Source organism: Stegastes partitus, unplaced genomic scaffold (genome assembly GCF_000690725.1).
Source record: "Stegastes partitus isolate 25-593 unplaced genomic scaffold, Stegastes_partitus-1.0.2 Scaffold1631, whole genome shotgun sequence".
NCBI lineage: Eukaryota > Metazoa > Chordata > Actinopteri > Pomacentridae > Stegastes > Stegastes partitus.
Window position 1 is genome coordinate 58303 of NW_007579362.1, and position 23694 is coordinate 81996.

At 40.3% G+C, this 23694-nt stretch overlaps 1 protein-coding gene across 1 annotated transcript; it reads left to right on the plus strand.

Annotated features, from left to right (window-relative positions):
- The first annotated feature begins 660 nt into the window (after positions 1-660).
- LOC103371705 (oxysterol-binding protein-related protein 3-like) lies at positions 661-21758 on the plus strand. Its single transcript, XM_008301123.1, has 22 exons — positions 661-752; positions 7555-7744; positions 9809-9925; positions 10711-10764; positions 10859-10972; positions 11149-11301; positions 11423-11513; positions 11669-11772; positions 11952-12041; positions 12116-12275; positions 12441-12565; positions 12679-12810; positions 14259-14352; positions 15299-15534; positions 16269-16406; positions 17580-17643; positions 18109-18187; positions 18363-18507; positions 19356-19500; positions 19625-19751; positions 20609-20731; positions 20990-21758. The coding sequence occupies exons 2-22, from the start codon at positions 7682-7684 to the stop codon at positions 21084-21086; spliced, it is 2451 nt and encodes an 816-aa protein (XP_008299345.1). The 5' UTR covers positions 661-752; positions 7555-7681; the 3' UTR covers positions 21087-21758.
- The last annotated feature ends 1936 nt before the right edge of the window (positions 21759-23694 follow it).

Here is a 23694-nt window from a genome sequence, read left to right on the forward strand (position 1 = left end):
AATTCTCTTTCAGGTTCTTCAAGATGTTTCACCTCTCATGCAACAGGGCTCTCATCCACAACACAGGAAGCTTTTTGGATGAGAAGTGAAAGAACCTAAAGGAGAAGCTCAGTTGGTGTGTACACCACTGAGCTGCGGATATGGATATTGTATACAAGGATATGTACACCTTCTCTGGCGTTCTATCAAATTTGCTCTTATTTACTACACAAGTTACTGTTGTGGTCAGAGATTTGGTAAAAAGGTTGTTTTGGTGGCTGTAATGTCTGTTTTTAAAATCCAGCAGCACACAGTTGGCGAACACTACAAGGCAGAATGAGCAGGAGGAATGTAAAACATGCGTGTCATGGACTTTAAAGACTAATGAATGTCATTTTTTCCAAGTCACAAGGGGTTGGTGGGTCAAGCGGAAACCTACAGCCATACATCAACGTGGCTTTTACAGGTGGGACTTACCTCACAGTCAGCTGTCTGACGCTAAAGTCTCACCTGATTGTTTTATCTTTTGACATTTTTATCTACGTCACTCCACGGCTCGTTCAAAAACGCTTCCGCCCCTCCTTCTATCCCCGCCCCTTCGACCTTCTCCTCGGTTGTGATTGGCTGAAGGGCACGTCGGTCACTCCTCCCCTCCAAACAGGCTCCTCCCCGTCCACGACGCTCGGGCATTGAAGCGAGAAGCAGCAGTTTTCAACCAGGTGCTGTGTCTCTCTACTAGCAGGAAAGGATGCTGTAGTTTTCGCCACAGAACCGTAAGCATTTCTTTTAATTGATATTCAGAACTCGTGTGAAATTCGGTCAGTGTTTTTGCTGTTCATGTGTAGCCTCCGTGGCATTTACGCGGCAGAGTTGGCAGCGCTCCTGTGTTGTCTGTCGCCGAGCGTTTCAAGTGAAATATCGCTTTCGATAGAATTATTAATGGACTCCTCTTGGCATTTGGCGATTAATGAGGGTGTGTGCGTCGTTTTGTGCGTGTTAATTGCGGCGTCTGGGTTGTGTCGAGGCGGTGTGAGCGCTGGGTTCATGAGCACATGGAATAAATTGGACATTTTGTCTGCGCTGACAACTTTGAATCGCTGCGTTGGCTGTCGGCAACAGGAACTGAGCTCAGTGTGAATTTAAACGGGACACCTGTGGTTAATCAGTCCTCATTGGCTGCTGGTCTGACATCATCATCATCAATTAATGTATTGTTGTTGTGTTCCTTCCTGCTTGTTTATGTTAAATATTAAAATCAGGGGTGGACCTATGTGTTTTTGTTCATATCAATTATTAGTAATTGAAGAGATCATTTCTTTTTAACTTTTTAATATTTATGCTTCCTTATTCGAACATTACTGGTGACATATCCATCCAGATAGATGGACATTGTTTGAGCAATTTATTTTATTTTGTCAGAAATTGGTTGAAATTATAACAAAATCAGATATCGGACAAATGCAGGAAATCTGATCAGATTATTGGCCTGGCTGATGTTCAGATCTGATATTGTCTACATACTCCTTTGTGTTTTATATGTACAGTGGAAAATGAATCAGTATTTGGATTATTAGTTTCTAGGTAGGGGTTCCAGCTTTTCAAACGTGAGTATTAGCCAGTTTTCTTTGGCTTCTGTAACAGAAAAGTAAATGGATCAAACTAAATTGTATGTTAGGGATTGAGCTACATGGTTTTGTCAGGCCCAGTGTTTTAGAAAAATAATATTTGAAGCTGATATACATTTGCAGAAAAAAAGAAAGTTTTGGTGTCAAAATTTAGGGTAGCATAAACTTGCCTTTGTTTATGAGACAACTGATAAAGCAAGAGAGACATTTTCAGTATTTATCCTTCATTGCTGATGAGCTACTACTTGGCAGATATAACCAATGAGATATGCTTTGAGCAGGCAATGCTTGAGACCACTGAGTGGTGACTACAGATGGACAGAGGCAGCTACGTCAGAACTAAAGTAGTGTATTTTTAAATAAATTTGTTTTGGTTATAAATTGGTTAAAAATATGATGATAAGTTCTGATACCAATAATTGCAAAAATACTGAATATCAGTCTATACTGGTTATTAGCAGATGTCACCTTGTGCTCGTTTGATGGACACTTTTCTGTATTTCTTCAGATTATTATTTATTAAGGAATAAATAATTCATAGTTAAAAATAATTGCTGGTTGTAGCCCTATGCACCATTAATTCACGAAATTACCATAAACCTTTTGGCACTTTCACTCCAGTGGTGCTTGAGTGACTTTGCTTTTATGATACTGTAAATCAATACTTGGCCTTAGCACCTCCTAGTCCAGACAAGATCATTTTATGCATGAGTGGTGATGGCATCACTATCACTGTGCCATTCTCAGATTGCCTGTGGCTGCACACTGCCGGCCCAGCACTCAAGCTAATGTAAATAAAACTGCAGCCATGAAGTTCTTGTGTTAACATGTCTAAATTTACAGTGAGGGCGGTTCATAAAGCTGTGAAGAAATACGGGTTAGAGTTTCGCATTACATACAATAATGGCAGAGAAGGACAGAAAATGGTTTCAATTACAGGTTGTACACTTATGAGAAAGCGTTAAAACTTTCACTGATGGTGGATGTCTGTCTGATCTGGCAAGTAGCATCATATGTAACACATAATGTCATTTAGTGGAAAATTTGAAAAAATATGCATATCTTATTCAATCAACTTCTCCAACTTCCAGTTTTTCTGTAAGGATTTACTGATTTCTTTGTTTGATATCATTTTAAACTGAATGCTTTCAAGTTTTGGTTTGGCAAAATACCACAAATGAAAATGTCAGCTTGCTCTTTGGAAACTTTGGATGATTCTGACATTTGAGAGATTAAATGATTCATTTGTTAATGGAGGAAATAACTGGCAGATTGTTATATAGAAATTCTTATTCCTTGCAGCCCTAATGGGCAGCCTAAGCATTAGAAGAGAGAGAGAGAGTCCACCAGACGAGAAATCTGTGCTCAGATCCATTTGTTGGCATGCATCTGCCTTGTTGAAGTGCTCTTGAGCAAGAGATTAATTTCCTACTCCAAGTGGCAATGCTCCAGTCTGCTCTCCCAGCACTCTCAGGATCTCAAGCCAAAAGAGGATTGCGTCACATGTGCGATTTTTCTCCATCAGCTGCTCACTGTCCAGCGAAAATGTTTTTTCCTGCTGCAACATTTTTGGGTGTAAACATCCAGCGTGGCTGACGTGACTCACTGAGTTATCTCTGTGTCACTTTCTCCTCCTTTACACAACACCCACTTAAAAGCTGGTAAATACAGAGCACTCCTGCTTGACTAATACACCAAGTGGCCACTCTGAGAAATGCCCGCCTGTGGTTGTATGAGGTTCTAGACTGTTGTGTCCTACTTCCATTCAAGCCAGCTGGTCAGTGCTGAGAATCTTGTGAAATCATGTTTCTCCTGGTAACGGCATGGGTTCTATTAATAGCCCCATGTTTTATGCCCTCAGATTTTTCATAAAGAACAAACAAACTGAATATATTCTTGCCATTGCCTTGGTTTTTTTTGTATCCATAGCAACCTGTAATTGAGGAGTTACACAAAGTGTCCCTTGTCTCAGCAGGAAGTAGACAGAAAGACATCTTTTGTGATGCAGCTTTTCAAAAATACACTGGTCAGGAATCTAAGGGCATGCTGGTTCTCGGGCTGGTTCTCTTTGTGCTTCTCTTTGAGTGCACATGAAAATGAAAATAACTGACTGCTGAATGGCATATTGGGGCTGCTCTGTATCTCTTTGATCTCTTGCTGATACATTCACATTAGTTTTTCTTTGTCTGCACACAGGAAACACAGGCTCAGTCTTTCTTTCAGATAAAAAAAAAAGAAAAAAGGTTGTTAAAATAGCTTCAGACAAGTCAGTGCTACCAGTCAGTCAGCTTATCTGACCTCTGACATCAAGACTAAGTGCTACTGCCACCAACCAATTCAAAACCATATGCTGCCACTCATCGACTCTATTTTTGCTACAAAATTTGGGTGTTGATGTATGAAACAGCTAGATAAATACGGCCAGATGTGAATCTATTTAAAGCATCTTATGCTAAGGCTCTCTGATAATCAGTGGATCATGCACAGCTTTAACACAGTAATTCTGTAAAGAAGCTTTAGCAGAAGACTGTGCTGCTTCATTGGAGGTACAGTCACAGATTGGTCATCTATGAGGACCTTTTTGCAGTCTCAGTCAGCCAGTAATGGCGAGGATATACAACTATGTGGACTGTCAGGTTGATGGCACTCCTGCTGTTGAAAGAATGTGTGGCAGAAAGCAGATGGATTGGCTGCTAAGTCAACGTCCGTGTGTTTGTCATGCCATGACTGGAAACTCCAGCCTGACAATTCCTCTGGCTTTGGCTTGAAATTGGTGAACAACAAAACTACGCTTTGTTTTTACAACGCCACGGGGTTCTGGAAATAAGTGTTATGCATTGTCTGTTATCATGCTTAACTCAGATAAGGATGTACTGTAGCCTAATGACTTAGTAGATTATTGTTGTTTGAGTTTTAGTTGAATCCCGCCTATATAAACAGTACTTAAAAGTTTATTTATGTCTTTGCATGGAAGAGTTTGTTGCAGCAAAAACTTTGAGGGAACACCAGTGGGTAGTCTTTTAGCCATTTAATAAGGCTTGGTCCTTGCTAACTGCTGGGAGTGGTATGAGTAGGAGAAAAATTTGCTGGTCTTGCTTTTTGCATCCCTGCCTTTATCTTCTGAACTTGTGCATGTCTGTAGTATTCAACCTAAAACTGGTTGACAGTCAAATCATGAAGAGGAAAATCTAGGGGGAAAACTGTTCTCATTGTCGGGCATTGTAGGTACTTTTTTCTTTAAGTGCAGCGTATGACTAAACATTCTCAAACGGAAAGAACATAGCAGACTTAGTTTCATTTAGAATAGGAAAAATAGAATAGAACTTTATTGATCCCCTTGGTGGAAACCTCAGGGAAATTGCTGAATTTACTATGGATAGGTTGGTTGTTACACCAGGAAACACTGATGTTGCTAAATGTTCCCCTCAGGTCTGAAGCATAGGAAAAAAAACACGTTGTCCCCTATTTGCATCTGTCCTATCTTTTCCTTCTTCTCACTGCTGATCTTGCAATTTCTGACACTGGTGTAAAAAAACAGAAAAGCAAGAGACACACTGAATAGTTACTTTTCCACCACCTTTAAACCTTTCATCCCCTCATTTGGGCCTTGTGACTCCGTTTCATTGGCCCCTGCCGCAAGAATGACCCCTTTCCATCTTAACAGATCATTTACAAGGTGTTGTGCCATTAATGATTGACTCACATTACGTAAGACTGAAGGCAAAACCCCAGCGCTTCTAGTCTTACAGTGCACAAGGCTCGGTGGTGTACAATCCTACAGTAATCACTCAGCTGAGGTAAGTAGGGCACACAGTGGGATGTTCAGGGACTCATCTCCCAGCTTCATTTACAGTTTATCTATGGCACGTAGTCTTCAGTGGCGGTTAAACTCATACACAGCTTTCACACAGGGTTGTAAGGTGAGGAAGTGTCATGAAGTTGTCCCACTTGAAGAAAAATCTCTGCACTGACAATTTTTGAGGTTTTGCTCTGAGGAAGTTGGCTGTTGCACACTTTGCTGCTGAGTTGTATAAAAGGAAAAAAAGACTGAGCAATAGAGGACAGGGCTAAGTGTGTTATGTAAAGTGATGTTTAATGGCCCTTATATAGCCTTGATTTAAAGAATTTTGCTGTTTAAGTCCTGAGCTTCTATTCTACATGCCAGTGCAGAATGTTTATGGCTGGATGCACCTTTTGTTGTTTAGTCTAGACTACATACGGGTGCATTTACATGGCTGTAAAAGGGAGAAGCTATGTGTAATAAATTCCTGACTTGATTTAAGTCCACAAAGCTTCAGATGCAGCTGAAGAAGCCAGACATGTCACAGCCTGAAAAGTACAAGCAGAACAGCTTGATGGGCTAAATCAAGCTCCGGGAGTTTATCATTTGAAGCCTACTCAAATATGTTGTCTGTCCTTTTAGCCTGTGCTCCAGAGCCGTGAAGTAAGTGGGCTGTCCATGTGTTTGAGCCTGCTTTCAGCCGAGTGTTGACTGTAGCTAGCCTGGTGTTATGGTGTGTCAGGGGTATCGAAGCACGGAGCACATTCTTTCCTGTTGATGACTCACGTCCTGAGCATGGTACTGACTGTAAGCAAGAGCCTTGGGGAACCACAGAACACACACTTACTTAAACCACCAGGGTGTTTGCAGGGAATGTAGCTAGCAGCATACTTCAAATCCAAAAGTTTACACAAATTTGCATGCATGCAAGCACACACATAGCCCACAGGCATTCCCTCGCCATGTTAATCCACCAGACAGCGTTGTGCCCCTCTCACACATGTACGGTACACCTCCATGGACACACAGATCCTTGATGGTATCAGGGTACAAAGGGAGTGGCTTTAAAACGCACACAGAAGCATAACATACACAGCCAGGCTGGAGCATGTTATTTGTGGCAAGGAGAGGAATGAAGTTAGAGTGTGATGTTCCTTGTTCACTGCATCCAGTCATAAACATGTACAGTACGCCTGTGTAATTATGTAGCAGCATCAGACCAAACTCCACCAACATGTCGAGCACAACAAACGCTTCTTAAAAAAAGTTTCTTTTATGTCTGTTCGTTTGGAATCACTAATCTGGTCAGCAGTATTTTCAAAAACAGTAACACACTGCAAAAATGAACATCAACAATCAGTAATGTGGATTTCACTGAGGACAATCATCTCAAGTTGATTGCAGAGAACATCAGGTCTCTCCTGTAGTGGAACTAACATATTATTATTGTTATTACATTAAATGTTTATACAAAGCTGTAGCAAAACTTTCAGCCTGGTTGATGTTATCTGCCTGTCATTGCAAAATAGAGATACAGATCTAAAATACTGATACAGCAGAGGGATGTGACGGTTAAAAAGTTAAGAGCAGCAAAATGTAGTTCCAATTTCAGTAGCGCGCAGATGGAGTGAATGCAAACTGCACAACATGTATATAGGCTGCTTTAGTGTTCAACATATATAACTTAAGGATAAAGGCACAGTGTGAGCTGCTGAAAGGTTCCAAAAAGTCCTCAACCTCATCATTACAAGCTCCTTTTAAATGAAAGATGGATACTTTCCCAAAAATCTCATGTTTCTTGAATGGTACCGCCATACTCTTAAATACTGAATTTGAAACATTCATTTAAGTGGTTTTGAGCGTGCGCTAAATTTATCAAAATAGTCGACATGAAACCATTCATCTGTCAGAGCATGTCTGAATTTACATTCATTCATAGTGTGTCTGTGAGGAAGAGCTCATGATAATGATTGTATTTTGGGTATTTGTGTCTAACTTCCTTAAGACACAGCTACTTTGGGGATTTTACAGTTAGTCAGACATACAGTGAGTAAGTCTTTCCATCTGTGTTTTTATCTGTTGGTGCTGTTGACTGCTACAATTCTCTTTAAAATACGCGTAACCTTTGTGCTGTTGTGACATCAGTTTTGTTTTAACCTTTCTCCGCAGTGCTGACTGTTGGCCTGGCCTTCAAAGGTCAGAGTGATGCTCCTGGCAGCTCTGCTGTGATCTCTGTTGCTGCGGTTTCCACAGAAACAAGACAACGCTGGGTAGAAAGCAGTCGAGTCGCAAAAAGATGACATCACCGTCGCCCACTCACAGTGACAGCAGCGGCTCCTCTAAACATGACAGCAACCAGGTATGTGGTGCAGTACGTCAGTTTGTCCTTGCACCCTCTGTGAGCATTTTTAGAAAGGCTTTTTCTTCATAATTAAAAAAATAATAGTAAGTTGGTGGCTTTAAGTGCAACATGTACCATGGTATGAAGGAGGTTAAAGACTGTATGTGTGTATATGTGTGTCTGTGTTGGGGCTGTACGATATATCAATTGACAATTGCAATGTATACATGCGCAATTGTCAAATCACAGAAAGTGTGATGTGAACAGATGTGAAATAAGGCAAACCAACTCAAACACATCATGCAACAACTTTCTAGCTGCTTCATACATGAAAGAAAAATAGCATGGTTTTCATTTACAGTGACTAATCTACAAGAAGTCTGTCTGATAGAACATCACTTACTCTGATTTATGAGTTCTTGGACATGCTGAATTAAAAAAACCAAAACAACAATATTTAAATAAAACATAAAGACAGAGTTTGGGAACGTGCAGGCTCCACATGTGCACAATGACATGAGCAAGGAACGGCAGAGAAACATTGAAAAGGAACATTTGGTTACAAAAATCCAGACATTGTGAACCATATGGATATATTTCAGCTACAGAAAGGATGATGTTGATCAAAAACAGGAGCTCTCTCTGCAGTGTCTTGTAATAGCACATGAGGAAACAAGACTATAGTGTTTGATCCTTTAAATTGACACCACAAAGCTCAAAAGAGTATGACGTGTGCAAGGCCTGATTTAAATGAAATCCAAAGCATAGAAGTATTTTGGATGTCTTTGCCAGTGTTGCACCATATGAGAAAATTCCAAACAGCAGAGAGAAATCTCTGAAGCAGCAACTGTTCACCTCATGAAAGACATGATACCACTTAACACAGTTACCAAAGAGGGCTTCAAAAACATGATCCGATAAGCGCTATGTAACACCATCAAACACCTTTTATTCTCAGGTTGCCTTCCGAGAGCTGTATGAAAAATGCAAGGCACAAATTGAAATGGAGATGTCACAAGTGGAATATTACAGCGGTACAATGGACCTGTGGTCCAGCCGAATAATAGAGCCTTACATAAGTCTAACTGTCCACCTTACAAAAGAGGAGTAAGAACTAAAGACATGTTTACAAGCAGCATTTCTCCTGGAGAATCATACAAGTGAGAACATTGCAATGAGAATGGAAAAAGGGGCCTTTTTGAGAGACGTTGAGTCTGTACAACAACATGTGGTGTGGTGGACACAGTCTAGGCTGCAGTGTTTTGGCTACAAACTGCATCTCACAGTTGGTAACTTACACACATGCCATATTAATTAAGCTGTAACATAACTCTCTTATGGAAACAACACAACCATGGCGAGAAGTAGACAGAGCTCGAAAGAATTTCAATCTGCCCACGGGTTTTAGGAACATTGAAAAAAAATATGGGCGCTACCTAATTTAAGATATTTCACTACTGAGATTGTTCATTAGTTTCCATCCTTCTTCATCTTCTATCTGCTCTGTGTAAACACAACCTGCAGTTTCTTCCAGAACAGCTGAAAAGTCCCTCAAGTACATTTTGTCATGTGAATGGTGGTTGTAGATGAGTCACTAATGTAATCTCAAGTGCCTCCAGGATCAGAGATGTTTTTGTGTGTTTTTTTCCAAAATGTGTTTAATATAAATTGTTTGTTTTGGGATTTTTTTTTTTATATGAGGCAGTAGAATAAAGTCATTTTGATGATATATCCAGATTTTTAGCTCAGATTTGTTTTTCCCAACTAAACTGTACAAATGATTAGTTGAAGACCCCTTAGAAAGTTGAAAATAACAGTTTCTGGCACTGACAAAATGTAGTTTTGGCAGTATTTATAACAGTGAAATACCTTTGAAACCTGCCACCTGGGCTTAGGGTTAAACACTGAAAAATGCCTTTAGTCATTAACAGTTTTTCTTTTTTTACAATGACAATATTATTGCACTCAAACCTTACCTCTGATGATGATGACGTGTGCTGTTTATGTGCACACCTCTGTTCTTTCAAGGTAAAGAAGTTCACTGTCAGCCTCATGCCGTATTGCTCTTGTGTCTCCTTCCAGGATAGCTGGGAGATCGTGGAGGGGCTCAGGGGGGTTCCTGCCAACATCCAAGAGCCTGACAGACAGGAGGGCCTCCTGCTCAAGAGGAGGAAGTGGCCCATGAAGGGATGGCATAAGGTGAGCACCTCACGAACCAGCTTAAAGCCCCAGACAGCAACAGCAGCGAGACACCACTTGAGTACACAACCATCCCCCTGCTGCTGTCTCTTATTGAACCAAACTCTGAACACTGTGGATTTTGATATAAGGGGTACCGAATGAGCCTTTGCACATATTTTCTATGTTGAGCTCTCAAATGCTTCTCATAATATTGTGCAGAAGCTTTAGTTATGCTGTCTTTTCTGTTATCAGTTTTGAACCAGCAATACTTTCCGCCTTCCCTAAATGTCTAACTAGAGTTCTGACCTCTTATCTTTTAATACCTCAGGCTATTTCCACATTTCCTCCTCTTCACCGATATAGTTCTCTGTATTTCCTTCTTTCCATTCTTTTTATTCCCATTTGATTATACTGTAACCCTGACTCATCTTCCTCCCCCTCTTCTCTCTGTGAGCGTGCTCATGCATACCTGGAAACTTCTGTGTTGCAACATGATGGAACTTTTAATAGTCATGTGTAAACTGATAAAGAGGCATTGGCTTGTGTCAGGGTTCCGCATCAAGGTACTCTTGTTATTGCAGAACTAAAGAATGCTTGTAACCTGTGGTTGTCTCTGTTATAATCCATAGTGCTACTGATTATGTATTCCACTGTTGCTGCTGTAAAATTTGAATGTCCAGGTCAAGGCAAAGTGGTGTCACATGTCACTTTTGTTGGTGTTTAGCTCGTTATATAACTAGGGAGTGCAATAACCTTATGTTATGTTAATGAATTTTGACTGTCTTTGATTTTCCCCTACTTAGAGATACTTTATGTTGGAGAAAGGCATCTTGAAGTATGCAAAGCATGCGACTGATGTAGGTATCATCTCAAGAGCACCATCTGTCTGTCATTCTTCTTCACATACACGCACAAACTATGAGCTAACTGCAAACTGCTGTTTTTGCACAGCTTAAGAAGGGAAAGCTTCATGGCTGCATAGATGTTGGCCTCTCCGTTATGTCAATCAAGAAGAAGGCCATGTGCATTGACCTGGACACAGAGGACAACATCTATCACCTTAAGGTAACTCTTGATGCTCAGGTTTATTTGAATTCTTTATGATTCTTTGACATTTTCTTTTTGCTAGAAATGTATACCCCAACTGTAGACTTTCACTCTCTGATTCTAAATCATTCAAAGACATGCGCAGGAGTTTTTCCTTCAAGTTGCTGCAACTAATTTGACTTTATGACACTCAGGTGAAGTCTCCAGAGCTGTTTGAGGAGTGGGTGTCGAAACTGCGTCATCACCGTGTGTTTCGGCAGAATGAAATTGCTATGTATCCCCACGAGAGGCACCTCTTCCACCCCCATTCCTCGTCCTCGCCTTCCCTTAATGACTCTCTCAGAAAAGTAAGTTGTCCCAGTGCTCTTTTATCACAAAAAATAAATATGTCTTTAATGTTGCAGCGGGGATGTGTTATGTGAGATGATGTGTCTCATGCTCTCTCCGTTTCTTGTCCAAACCAAACAGAGGGCTACTCTCACCAAGCAGGCTTCAGTCCACCAAGCTAAGGTTAGCTCCTGGCTCCACTCCTCAGATGAAATGGACAAGGCCTGCAAAGGTTGGTTGCCTATTGTTGCTTTGTCTATTCCTCTCTGCTTTCTACACTCACAAATTGTCTCACTGCAGTAAATCTTTGATGTCCTGTTTTATTTCTCGTCACTGTTCCCGCATGCACCCAAACTCTGAACTCATAATAATCTCTCTTTCACTCAGACTTGGAGGAATGTGAATCTTATATGCTGGAACTCAATCTGCTGCTGAAGAGCATGGAGGTCCTCCACCGCACATACTCCGCTCCAGCCATCACTGCACTACAAGTAAACATAGGAACACATATGAAATTAGCCATAATGTAAAGTTTTGAAGAGTTCTTTAGGTCTGTTAAAAGTATTTGCAGTAATCTAAACCAATGAAAAGGTGTTTCCCAACTTTGTAAGCATGACAGAAAAGTAGCTGCTGGAATCTGCAATCTTAATATATCTGTTTCTTACCACAGGCATCTACTTATGACATCCCCAAAAAGGAGAAAAGACCGAGAAGGTGGCGATCCAAAAACAATGGCAAAGAAGCCAAATCTACACTACAGGTACATCCAGCTTCTTTTTCCACGATCATTTAATAGTGGCAATGAAGGGAAAGTAATGATTCTTTGTCCGCCAGGTTCCCAGCTGCATCTCCTCCAAATCTCCTCGCCTTCATGCCTCCAATCCTAACCTCTCCACCACAGAGTCAAATGCCCAGGAGGTCTGTCCGGAATCCCCAGACTCACCTACAGATGTGTCACGTCTACAGGAAGACTTCTGCCGACTGGCCAACAACAGTGAGTCCCTGCTTGGGCGGGAGATGGTATTTACTGTAGATGGAAAAATAGGCTTTTTTGTGTTTACTTCTTTAGGACAAGATAGTTTCCATGACAACTCTGTACCTTCTCTCTCCCTGTTTTTTTTTTTTTTAACTTCTGCCTCTGGTATTTGCTTTTCTTTAGTCCACGTCACACTGAAATCAGCCTTTAGTTCCCTGGCAGCAGAGAGAGACAGACTGAGGCACACCATTGACCTGCAGGGCCCCCAGCCAGCTCAGGTCATGGGCTTAAAGACTTCTTTTGCCTCAGTGAGTGACACTGAGACTCCACACTTTTGATTATGCATGAATAAACCACAGATTTCCTGCATCCATCACCACAAGTCTAATGTTTATCAACTGATGTCTTATTATTCAATCAGGAATGCACAGGTGCCTCTCACTCCTTGGTCCACCAGGCCTCCAATGAGAGCAAAGCGTCTATCCCAGAGTCGATATCAGAGTTCTTTGACGCTCAGGAGTACCTGCTCTCATCTTCTTCATCTGAGAATGAGGTCAGAAATGATCTGCTACATTTTACGACCTTTTTATCTTCATAGAAAAGAAGAAGTCACCCACACACTTGCTCCATACCACATGGATAATGAATGACAAAATTTCAGTCCCATAAAAGTCACTTGTGGTTTGTAGTAAGTGTGTAGGTGACCACCCCTTTTCTCTGCTGTGGTCCTTTGGTGGCCTTGCACCTATGTGGTGTCGGTCTAACGACTTTCTCCTGTTCTTCTTCTCCATGTTCAAAACCAAATGCAACAAGTGGTTTTTCAATCAACTGATTTCACCATATCTACACAGAAAGTATAGCATGAGCAACACCTTTAGCAGAGCAGCAGCAGCAGCAATGAGAGCTCCATCTGTTAGTCAGTACAAGAGGCATTCAGGTAGAGGGATGAACGTAGCTCAACCTGCTTTGATGTACGTATTTACAGCTGTAGAACTGAGAAAAACAGACTTGAATTCTAAAAATAAAATTCAATTCTCAGTGATGTGTGCCGGGGATGTAGACAGCTGCATTGATTAACATTTGCTTCGTTAGAGACGGACAACTCAGAAATGCTTTTTGCATAGACATGGAATAGTGTTTTGAACTCTGTGATTTAATCACAGTTTAGCAGAGTGCAAACATCTACAGACTACTTGTTTTGGTAAAACTCAACTGCTGTTTCAGTGGGTTTGTTAACCTTCCACTCTGCTCACACACTGTAAAACCACTGTGCTCTACACAACAGCAAGTGGTAATATTGGAGTAATTGAGCAATGCATGTTAGAACCACACAACAATTCTGAGGAAAAAGATGAGTAAACTGTACAGGGTCGCCTGCAAGTCAGTGTATCTGAATGTTAATGTATTTCATGTATGGTCTGTACAACATTAGTAATGGTCATAATTGACAAGCTCTTCATTACATTATCAAACAGCTAATAAATGGTTGCCATGTTAGATAAAGGCTCAGAGTTTCTCCTTTTGTAGCTTTGCATCAACAACAGCTTGTCTCTTCTCCTCATCTCTCAAATGAAAAACCCCACCCGTTAGGTTTGTTACACATGAAACCTTTATATCTGTGTTTTTGAGGCTGTTATAGATATACTGCACTGCTAAGGTGGATATGTTCAGACATGGTGTCTTCTAGTATATAAAAAAACAACATTAGGACATGGTAATAAGGTAAATAAAACACTTGATTTTTATTAAAGGGATCTTTAAAGTAATTAGGAATTGAATTTCAAAGTGGCAAATTGATGAGATCTTTTAACAGTCGTGAGATAAATCATAGTAAAGTCCTCTTAAGTGGACTTGCCTAATAAACATCTTTTTCTGAGTACATTTGACATGATTTTCTTTTCCTTCCTGATGATGCAAGCACTTTAAGTGTGTGTGTTTTTGTCCTTTGATTCTATATTATTGTGACTCACTGACCTTTCATCATTGATTTTCTGTCTCCAGGTGTCCGACGATGACTCGTATATCAGTGATGTCAGTGACAGTGTCTCCATGGACACGTACAGCAACGAGGGAGGCAGCGAGAGACACAACTCCGGTACGTGATACAGTAACAAGTAGTGCATCTGTGTGAATGTGAAGTCGTACTGACTCCCTGAGTGGATGGAGAGACAGGATCCAGTGTAAAGAGACCTTATTCTGTCAAAGCGCAGCAGGGATTGTCTGTCTCTGTGCATTTGTGTGTGACTGTGACTAAGCTTGTGTGCATGTTTGTGCATTTTTCACTAAGTGTCAGCATCAAATAAATGATGGGCGTCTGGAATCAGCAAAATTACTCACTTGCTCGAAGAATGTGTTGAACACGACCACTGCCAACTTCCAGACATGTTTACAAACTCAGTGCAGCGTTTCCTCATACAGTATGTGACAAAGCATCTGTGTGCATGCATCATTAATTCACTGCTGCAGATGGTGTTGGTTTTATGTCCTCACTGCAGAAACCTTTGCCTTCAGGTAGCGTAAAAGAAATGGGATTTAATGACAACATTCCGATTTGAATGCAAATGCTGGTTTTATCTGGATTCATCTGGTTTAGATGGTATGACTACAGCCTATGCAATGACTCTAATGTTTCAGTCAGATTTTTAGACTGTGTTAAATAGATTTTTGAAAGCTCATGCCAATTTGAAGAATATTGTTGGGTGGAAGATAATAAAAGCCCGAAATTAGATTCATGTATTTTAAATCCAAAAATAAAAGTTTCTCCTACAATCTCCTTATTTGCTGCCTCTGAAAGAGCATGATGCGCCCCTATAACAGGTCTGCTGTAGCTTGTTAATGTAGGGTGAAACAAGTGCCACCTCTGAGGCTAAAACATATTTTTGTCTCTGTTTAAATTTGCTTAGAATATTGAGATTTTATAGACATTCTTTTGGATTATGTGCAGAGACAACAAAGGTCTCTCTCATGTTTCAGCTCTCCTGCATGTTCTTTCTCACTTGTGTCTGCTCTTTAAAATATCTTTTACCTTCTCTCTCCTCCAGTTAGCAGCGTGGTGACCCTGACTCGTCGACGGTCCACGCTGCCCTCTCCCAGTCCCACCAGCAGCGTGAGCCTGTGGAACATTCTGAGGAATAACATCGGCAAAGACTTGTCCAAGGTGGCCATGCCGGTGCAGCTGAATGAGCCGCTCAACACCCTGCAAAGACTGTGTGAGGAGCTGGAGTACAGCGACCTGCTGGACACCGCCAACCAGACTCCAGACCCTTACCAGCGCATGGTGAATAAAAAGAATGCACACATGAACATAGTGCACGCGCACAAAAAAATAACAAGACAGAGCCTCAGTAACATGTATTCATTTTACTGAAACACTGAAAATAAACTCGCAGATGCACAGTTGTGCAAAAAGACATTTCAAAGTTAAACTCTTCCGACATGGATGTTACAGTAGCAAAAATGCAAAATACATTGAAGCTCAGAAAAGCAAAAATGTAGAAATGCATGTGGTTTGACCTCGGTGCTCCTCCTCAGGCAGCTTTTTAAATGCTGCTCTGATGTTTGCTTTTTTCTGTGTGTGCTTCTGTCGAAGGCTTTAATTAATATTTCATTTTTAGCAAGAAAGACACATTCAGCAGCCTTCTACTCTTCGTCTATATTTGATGCTTATTTATAGACACACAAAACGTACGTAGCACTTCATATACCCCCTACACATTGTACACCCAGTACTAATCTAATGTATTCATAATTATGCTTACTTAATTTACATTGACCACATCTAAAATGGTCTCATGTATGAACAAACACACATTCATATTTGTTATGTCCATACACTAATTCCTCTAAGTACAGTTACTCTCTGAAGCACATACTGTATGTGTCTGCAGTCCGATGCTGACATGAACACAAAGTATTTTCACACAAAGACACACGGACGGATACTTTTCTTATGGGACAATCCTGCAGTTCTTGTGAAATGTTGATCCATCCTCTTCATGTGTTCCTGTGCAGGTGTACGTTGCCACGTTTGCGATAACTGCCTATGCATCCAGCTACCATCGAGCAGGAAGCAAACCCTTTAACCCCGTCCTGGGAGAGACGTACGAGTGTGACAGACCTGATAAAGGCTTCAGGTTTATAGCGGAACAGGTACAGTCTTGAGATGACTCACTACATTACAGTGTCTCTCTTCACAGGATAGGCTGCTATTCACACAACTGTACACAGGCCTTTTAATGTGAAAACATTTTGAATTTAAAATGCAAGGACAGAATTTAGAATTTTTGAGTGAGATTTTCTTGCTAATTAGCCCTCTGAACTCTAAAACCTGCTGGTGGTTTTGAAAGACATGTTATCTTTTTAATAGTGCCATAATTGCACCTTTTATCAGAGCAAGAAACTGTAAAAACAGAAGGCATAGTCAGATTTTCATTTCAACATTCCTTGATCTTATCATGTGTGACTCTTGGTTTTGTTGGGGAAAAAAAAAAAATCAAATCCAAGCTTGAAATTGTGACATTTCATCAATATTTCTTTATTCTACATGACTTTTAAAAAAAAAAAAAAAGTCCCTATAATAAAATGTTTGTGCTCACCGTGTGCTGAGAAAGATAAATTCTTTCCTTGTCAACGCAACCATGAAGCCGAAACTGACCAAGTGGTGATCAACAGTCACATAATAAAAATCCAGAGACTTTGTCACATGCAGGCTGTGTTTGAACTGAGCAGTAGACGAGAATTAAAATAAATAAACAAAATTATGAATGTAATTTGTAAAATATTTATAGTATGTGGAGCCACCGTTTGTTTCCAGTAGTGGTATCATCTGTGGGTTCATGGAAAGCATCTTGATTCCAGGTTTTCTTTTCATTTTGTAAAATAAATAATCAAAGAACCTCTGTCCCAGAAACTGCGTGGTGTTCAGAAGGCTAAAGGTGTAAGTTTAGTGTAATACAGTTGTACATTTAAACACTAATAAGTAAGTCTCAAATTAATTGTGTCAGTCTTTAAATCTTCTTGGGAAGGTTTTCTAAAGTCAGATGTTTCAGTTAAAATCTTGTATACTGGAAGAACAGAACTGTCTTCTTGCTCTATTTACCTCAGAAGTATTCTCACACAAACCAGTTTAGAAACAAACAGTGTAAAGCAGGAAAGTCTTGCCCTGTGGCGGTCTTGTTTATTTACAGTAATTATAATCATCCCTGGTTAAAAAAAAAAAAAAGAAGTTGCATTTATCACTTCAAACCATTTAACAGATTAACGAAGGGACAGAAAACCTTTTGATAGAGGACCATAATATTATCTTTTCTCTCTTCCTGCCAGGTGAGTCATCACCCACCTGTGTCAGCATGTCACTCTGACTCAAGAAACTTCAGCTTTTGGCAAGGTGAGCACAAAGTAGCATTTCCCCTTTGTTTTTGCCTGGGCTCATCGGTGCTGCCACACCTTTGTTCCTGAGCATTTTCTACGTGTTGTAGTTTGCATTTAAGGTGAAAACCGGTATGGGGGAGGACTTAAGTAACTTCATTTGGCCTTGTGTTGGGTTTGTAACTTTCCGTTGTGTGCTAATTAGGAGCTTGATGTATCACTGTGCAGAATATACCAATGTGATGTAATTTGTTATACTTCAAACTGAGGTGTGTGCTTAAACAATTGAATAGCAATTGGTGGTGAAAGAAATTGCAGACTTTTGTCTTGTTTGCATTCTCCTCTGTGCACATGAACAAAGAAGCTGCATGAAAAGACACTAATATTTGCTGAGGAGATCAGACAACAAACCTCCCTAAGGTATAAGATTAAGATTATTTTGTGGTTACAAGCATTCACTTGTTCTGTGATCATTCTCTTGTAGATGTTCGATGGAAAAATAAATTCTGGGGAAAATCCATGGAAATAGTTCCCATGGGAACCACACATGTCACACTACCTGCGTAGGTCCTTTACTTCTTTGATTGTTCGATGTGGGTGTCTGTTTGTATGTACATGAGTATTTGTTTATTATGAGTGTACGCATCATTGTGCATGCTGTAGGCTATATGAGTTAGTACAAAGAATGAAACATGCATTTTTGCAACAGTAAGTGCAGCACATATGTGATTTCTCCAGGTTTGGGGACCACTACGAATGGAACAAAGTGACATCCTGCATCCATAACATCCTGAGTGGCCAACGCTGGATCGAGCACTATGGAGAGATGGCCATTAAAAATGTCAACAGTGACGCCTGCCAGTGTAAAATAACATTTGTCAAGGTTAGGAAACATAGATGTGTAGATCAGCGTTTTGTTGTGAATGTCTGTAAATGACAGAAGCTGATCTTTCTCTCACAATTCACTCTGAGCAATTTAGAGCAAAAAAATTGAGCGCTACTTCAGAGGATGTCTCTTCTGTTCCTGTGCTGTTACTATATGTTGATTTATCAGACTGGGCTCTACTACATTTACACCAGTCTCAGTCTGTTAGACTCTTGTAATTAGCATTGCTAGTTAGAATTTAACAGCAGTTCATCATCCTCTGAGCAGACACCTGCAATTTATTCATAGCTGTTTAAAGATGACTGCAGTTTTCTTTAAAGCAATGTTGCCTATTGGCATGCTGTACCATGCATGCATGCATGCAGCACCATCTACTGGACAAATGAAGAACTACATTTAAGAAATGAAGATAAAGAGTCAAGTACTTGGACAGTGATGGAATACAAAGGATTTGCATCCCAGTATTATAAATAACCCTAATCTTCCTCATATGTTTAATTATGGTAGTTTGCCTGATGACTTTTGAGCCTTGAAAAAACAAGGAATGTAAAAATTGGCTCTAAATCCAAAATGGTTAATACAGTACTTTAGTTAAACACATTAACTTCAAGCTAAAAGACTGCATTTCAATCACATCTTGATCGCTTCATTTCATATTCACTGTGGTTCTGTACAGAGGCAAAACTGTGAACACAGAAAGCAAGGCAACATTAATGCTGTTCTGTCAAACAGATAAATCATACAGTATGTATTACAGTCTGTATGATACAAACAGTGTCTGTTTTTATTTTGTGTAATCCCTTTCTTCTGTTCTTTAAAAAACGATTTTCCTTTTTTCTTTTCAGGCAAAATCATGGAGCTCTACAGTGAACGAGATCGAGGGTGTGGTTACAGATTCAAATGGAAAAGTGGTACACTCCATTTTTGGAAAATGGCACGAGTCAGTGTTTCAAGGTGACCCACCTTCTGCCACGTGTATCTGGAGAGCAAGTGAGTGATTGGTCCCTGGAAATTACAATTATAAAGTATTCACACAAGGATGCTTTAATCAAACAGTAAAGCCGACCTTGACACGACATTACAGCTGTTCATTTCTACACGTGTCTATGTTTAGATCCCATGCCAGCGGACCAAGAGCAGTACTACGGCTTCACGCAGTTTGCAGTGGAGTTGAATGAGTTGGACTCCACCTTAAGACCTCTGCTGCCCCCCACAGACACACGCTTCAGGCCGGACCAGAGGTTAGCACTCTCAAGCTCTCAGTTCTAATCCTTTTTATGTACAAACCGCTTCTCTGTCCCTTTTTGCAGAATGCCTGATTTCAGTGGGCAGTCTGGCCTGATGGTTACCACAGATGATCCTATAGTTTAAATGGATTTAAAGCTGCCAAATCTGGCCATTTGGTCCCAAACTTTTTCTTTTTTTTTGATAAACACGATTTTGTGGGCCAAGTCTGGTTTAGCCCATGTGGTGTGGAGCAGTACAAGCCTGAGATATGAGCATAACCATGGCAACAGCCTATTGCAGTTTAGATCCAGGAAGATGAAGTCACAGGAATATCAACGTCCTCTCGTCTCCCAGTGATTGCCTTTGAATGTGTAGTAAGATTTTGAACCCCTTGTTCAACCAGTGTATATCCAAACAGTTTAGTTTCAGTGAATAACACTAACATAAGAACTTATATAACTGCGACACACTTCAATGAGTCAACAAAAGCACACAAATAAAAGAAAGAAAAAATCTTTAACCTTTTTCTTTTTATGGTATTACTACAAAATGTGAATGCAATCTGCAGATACCTTACCAAGGTTGTGTAGCAGCCATGCACTAATTGCATTTACTACGGTATGTTCCAGACAACACGGGCTAAAGCATGACATGTCTAAGTAAATTAAGTGTGACAATTCAAGAACTATGCTGGAACAGGGACATGAAGTCAGCTGCAACTAATGCTTTTGCTGCTTTCTGTGAGGACTGAAAGCCAGAATTTTCACATTTTTGTGAGTGTAATAGGTTGATTGAATGGTCCTGACACTCTGGCTGTAGCAAATTTCCTCTGTTACCCATCCTCACTCAAATCTCTTTATACTTCTTCCAGGCTGCTGGAGGAGGGAAACACAGAAGGAGCTGAGGAGCAGAAACAGAGAATAGAGCAGCTCCAGAGGGAGAGGAGGAAAGTGCTGCAGGACAACAGCATGACACACCAGCCACGCTTTTTCAAGTATGCTGCTCTTTACTTGTTTGTAAGCGTACGAGTCTTTGTGTGCAATCAGACACAGTGTTCTCATGTGTTTTTCCACATAACCGGTGTGTCGAAATAATCAGAGATTGCTTCCACAGCGGGTGACTGGGCTCTACTACCATGTTGGTTATTTAATATGCTGATTATTTGACAGATGTCACCTAATTAAGTATGACTGAGGTGTCATTCAAGAGGTTTCAATCATTAAAAACTATTTAATTTGTGTTGTTTTGACAGGAAGTCTAAGGATGACACGTGGGTGAGCAACAACACTTACTGGGAATGTCGCAGAGAGCCCGGCTTCAGTAAAATGGACTTCCCTGTATTGTGGTGACCTCAAACGTCTCCACTCCAACTTTCCACAGAGAGGGAAGCTTAAAACTGAACTAAGACTGGCCTCCTGACCCAGTTAACCTGACTTACTCCATGTCACGGTAACCCAAACCCACATGGACTATCTGCTTCTTCTTTGAGGACTGAGCAGAGCCTGTAGAACTTGGTTTTGTTTCTGTTGTTTGTAATAGTACATTTTCTCCTCTTTAACTGTAATTTACACAGTGTCCGTGTAGACTCAAGATGCATATCAAAATGTTTTGTTGCATCTCAGCATTTACCAAAGTGCCTTTTTATTTGCAGTGCTGCACAAGAATGAGCTGCTGTAGCAGTTATGCAGAAACACTTTTGTTCAGAGGCGAAAAAATGTTGTGACGATGGGGGATGTCAGTGCGACACTTCACTGGAGAGATAAGGATCAGGGTTGAAAGTAGAAAAGTTCTGAACTTGCTCAAGTAGTCCTTTCTTCGTATCAAGATCATGACCTGAAGAATTTCCTATTGCTTGAGCACGCTGCTGCTCAGAGGTTCTAATTATAGAACAGGATCACCTTTCTCAGTATGCTGCCTTGTTATGATCAGTCATGACTCATAGGACTGTGGAGACAGAAAAACAGCAATAATACTCTATGTTGAAAGAATATAATAAACTGTGCGAAAGGGTGGGCAAGTAATGTTGTGTCATGCTTTGTGTCACTCCCTCCAGGAATTAGACGAGACCATGGTTCTGGTAACACTGACGGGTTTATGGCCACGTCAACTCAACTTCACATAAACCCACTGTTGAATTGTCAAAGATGCACAAATACATACAATACATATGCACATTAGCAGCAAGACTAAAACTAAAGATAAGGAAACGCTGTAAACATTTAGCACATACATCGCAAGAGGGAATGAGTCCACTTCACGTCACAAACAACAACAAAATGACCAAAAAGAAAAATGTTCCTCATAAAAGGGTTGCCTTTGCAAACGCCACCTTTCAGTCCTTGTGTGCAAACACGTGTCACAGGTAAAAATGTCCCCCTTGCAACACTAAACAGAAAGTGCTTCCTTTGCACGGTTAACAAATTTAAAAAAAAAAGTTACTTAACAAAATCAAATATGCAAATCATATTAAATGCATTTTTAACATTAATAACAATTATGGCAGTTAAACTTTGTGTTGTATGTGTTGTAGAGATAAGTCACCAGTAGTTTGTTTTATTCACTTTTACAAAATGGTAAATCCCTTTCAACCACTTTATAGGTCATCAAGCGTCCCTCAGAAACAATTATGCATGAAAGATACTGCAGCATGAGCGCATTAGGACTGTAGTGTAACATAAACAGAAACGGTGTCAAAGCAATCATTTTGGCCCACAAACATGTTGAACACAGCAAACAGAAGCATAGAAATGGATTAGATTACCTTGACAAATAGTTTATAGTGGCAAATATAAAACTTTTTGGATTGTTTTTTGCTTCATGTTGGTTGTTATGGTGGTGAACTGTACTTCAGGTAAAATTGTAAAGTAGTATCTTTTTGTTCTACTGTATTTCAGATAGAAGAATTTACTTCTTCACTTCAAATGTAATCATTATCTATAAATGTTGTCTTTAAGCCCTCAGATTCACTCATAGAAGATCCCCAGTCTCTTTTTAACAGCTTCTCCAAATGATGCCTGTTTTGCACTGGGAGAATCTCATTCAATAGGATCTCAAACTTCCTTGAGTGACCAGATCACTAGAGCGTCTCCTGTCTGTGGTACCTGTAGAGAAATACATTTATCAGAAGGATATAAGTTTCTGAGTAAAACTCACCAAACAAGCAGGACTTTGGTATAAAGGCCTTGTCAGAGGCACTGCGCTTTATGTACTTGTCTTTATCCTAATCTGCAACATTTGTACAATCATCATCATCCGAGTATGAAGGTTTCATCTAGCAGAGGACAAGATATAGAATTAGTAGAGGTCAAAAAAGCTGACATTTGCTGTGTTGTGCAAGTTTGGGATGAAAGAAAAGTAGTCATTTTTATAAAATATTAATTTTGTTAGTGCTAAGATTATGATCAATCATGCTATTTAAATCGTATATTGTTGCATATTAAAAAGCCATATGCTGTACAAAAATATTTTAACCTGCAGTACCTCTTCTGGCCAATTGGAGGCAGCAGAAAAATGTTATGCCCACTGACATATAGTTTAAAAGTCCCGTATTACACCCCTTTTAACAGCTTAATGAAAGTCTCACATATTCCCAAAGTGTGTATTTCCCATTTCAGCTCAAAGTGCTGTACACAGTGTTCATTCTACCATGCCTGTAATGTCCCTGGTTTTTCCAAATGTTTCAGTGTCTGTAGGTTTAAATGCAACTGAGCTGCTCCTGCTGCTGCCCATATTTCTTTCAGGAACAAGGCTGCAGGCAAATGTCTCTCTGCATCTCCTCTGTTCAGTGAGCGGCAGAGATGAACCCGGGGAGGAAGAGGAGGAGGAGCCAATCGGGGGGCGGTTCTTATCCTGCTGTGACATGGCAACAGGCTGCGAACCTGAATGCTGCGTTCAGAGACACACTTTCTGATCCACTGAGGGAGTAAAGAAATCAAAAGTTGATCTTTTCTCACATTT

Bases quoted from the DNA above. Each gene is read 5' to 3' on its own strand.
- LOC103371705 (XM_008301123.1), top strand. From the start codon at position 7,682: ATGACATCACCGTCGCCCACTCACAGTGACAGCAGCGGCTCCTCTAAA. The intron at 18,188-18,362 runs GTAGGTCCTTTA...TGATTTCTCCAG, and splicing joins ACACATGTCACACTACCTGC to GTTTGGGGACCACTACGAAT. The intron at 19,752-20,608 runs GTTAGCACTCTC...TACTTCTTCCAG, and splicing joins CGCTTCAGGCCGGACCAGAG to GCTGCTGGAGGAGGGAAACA.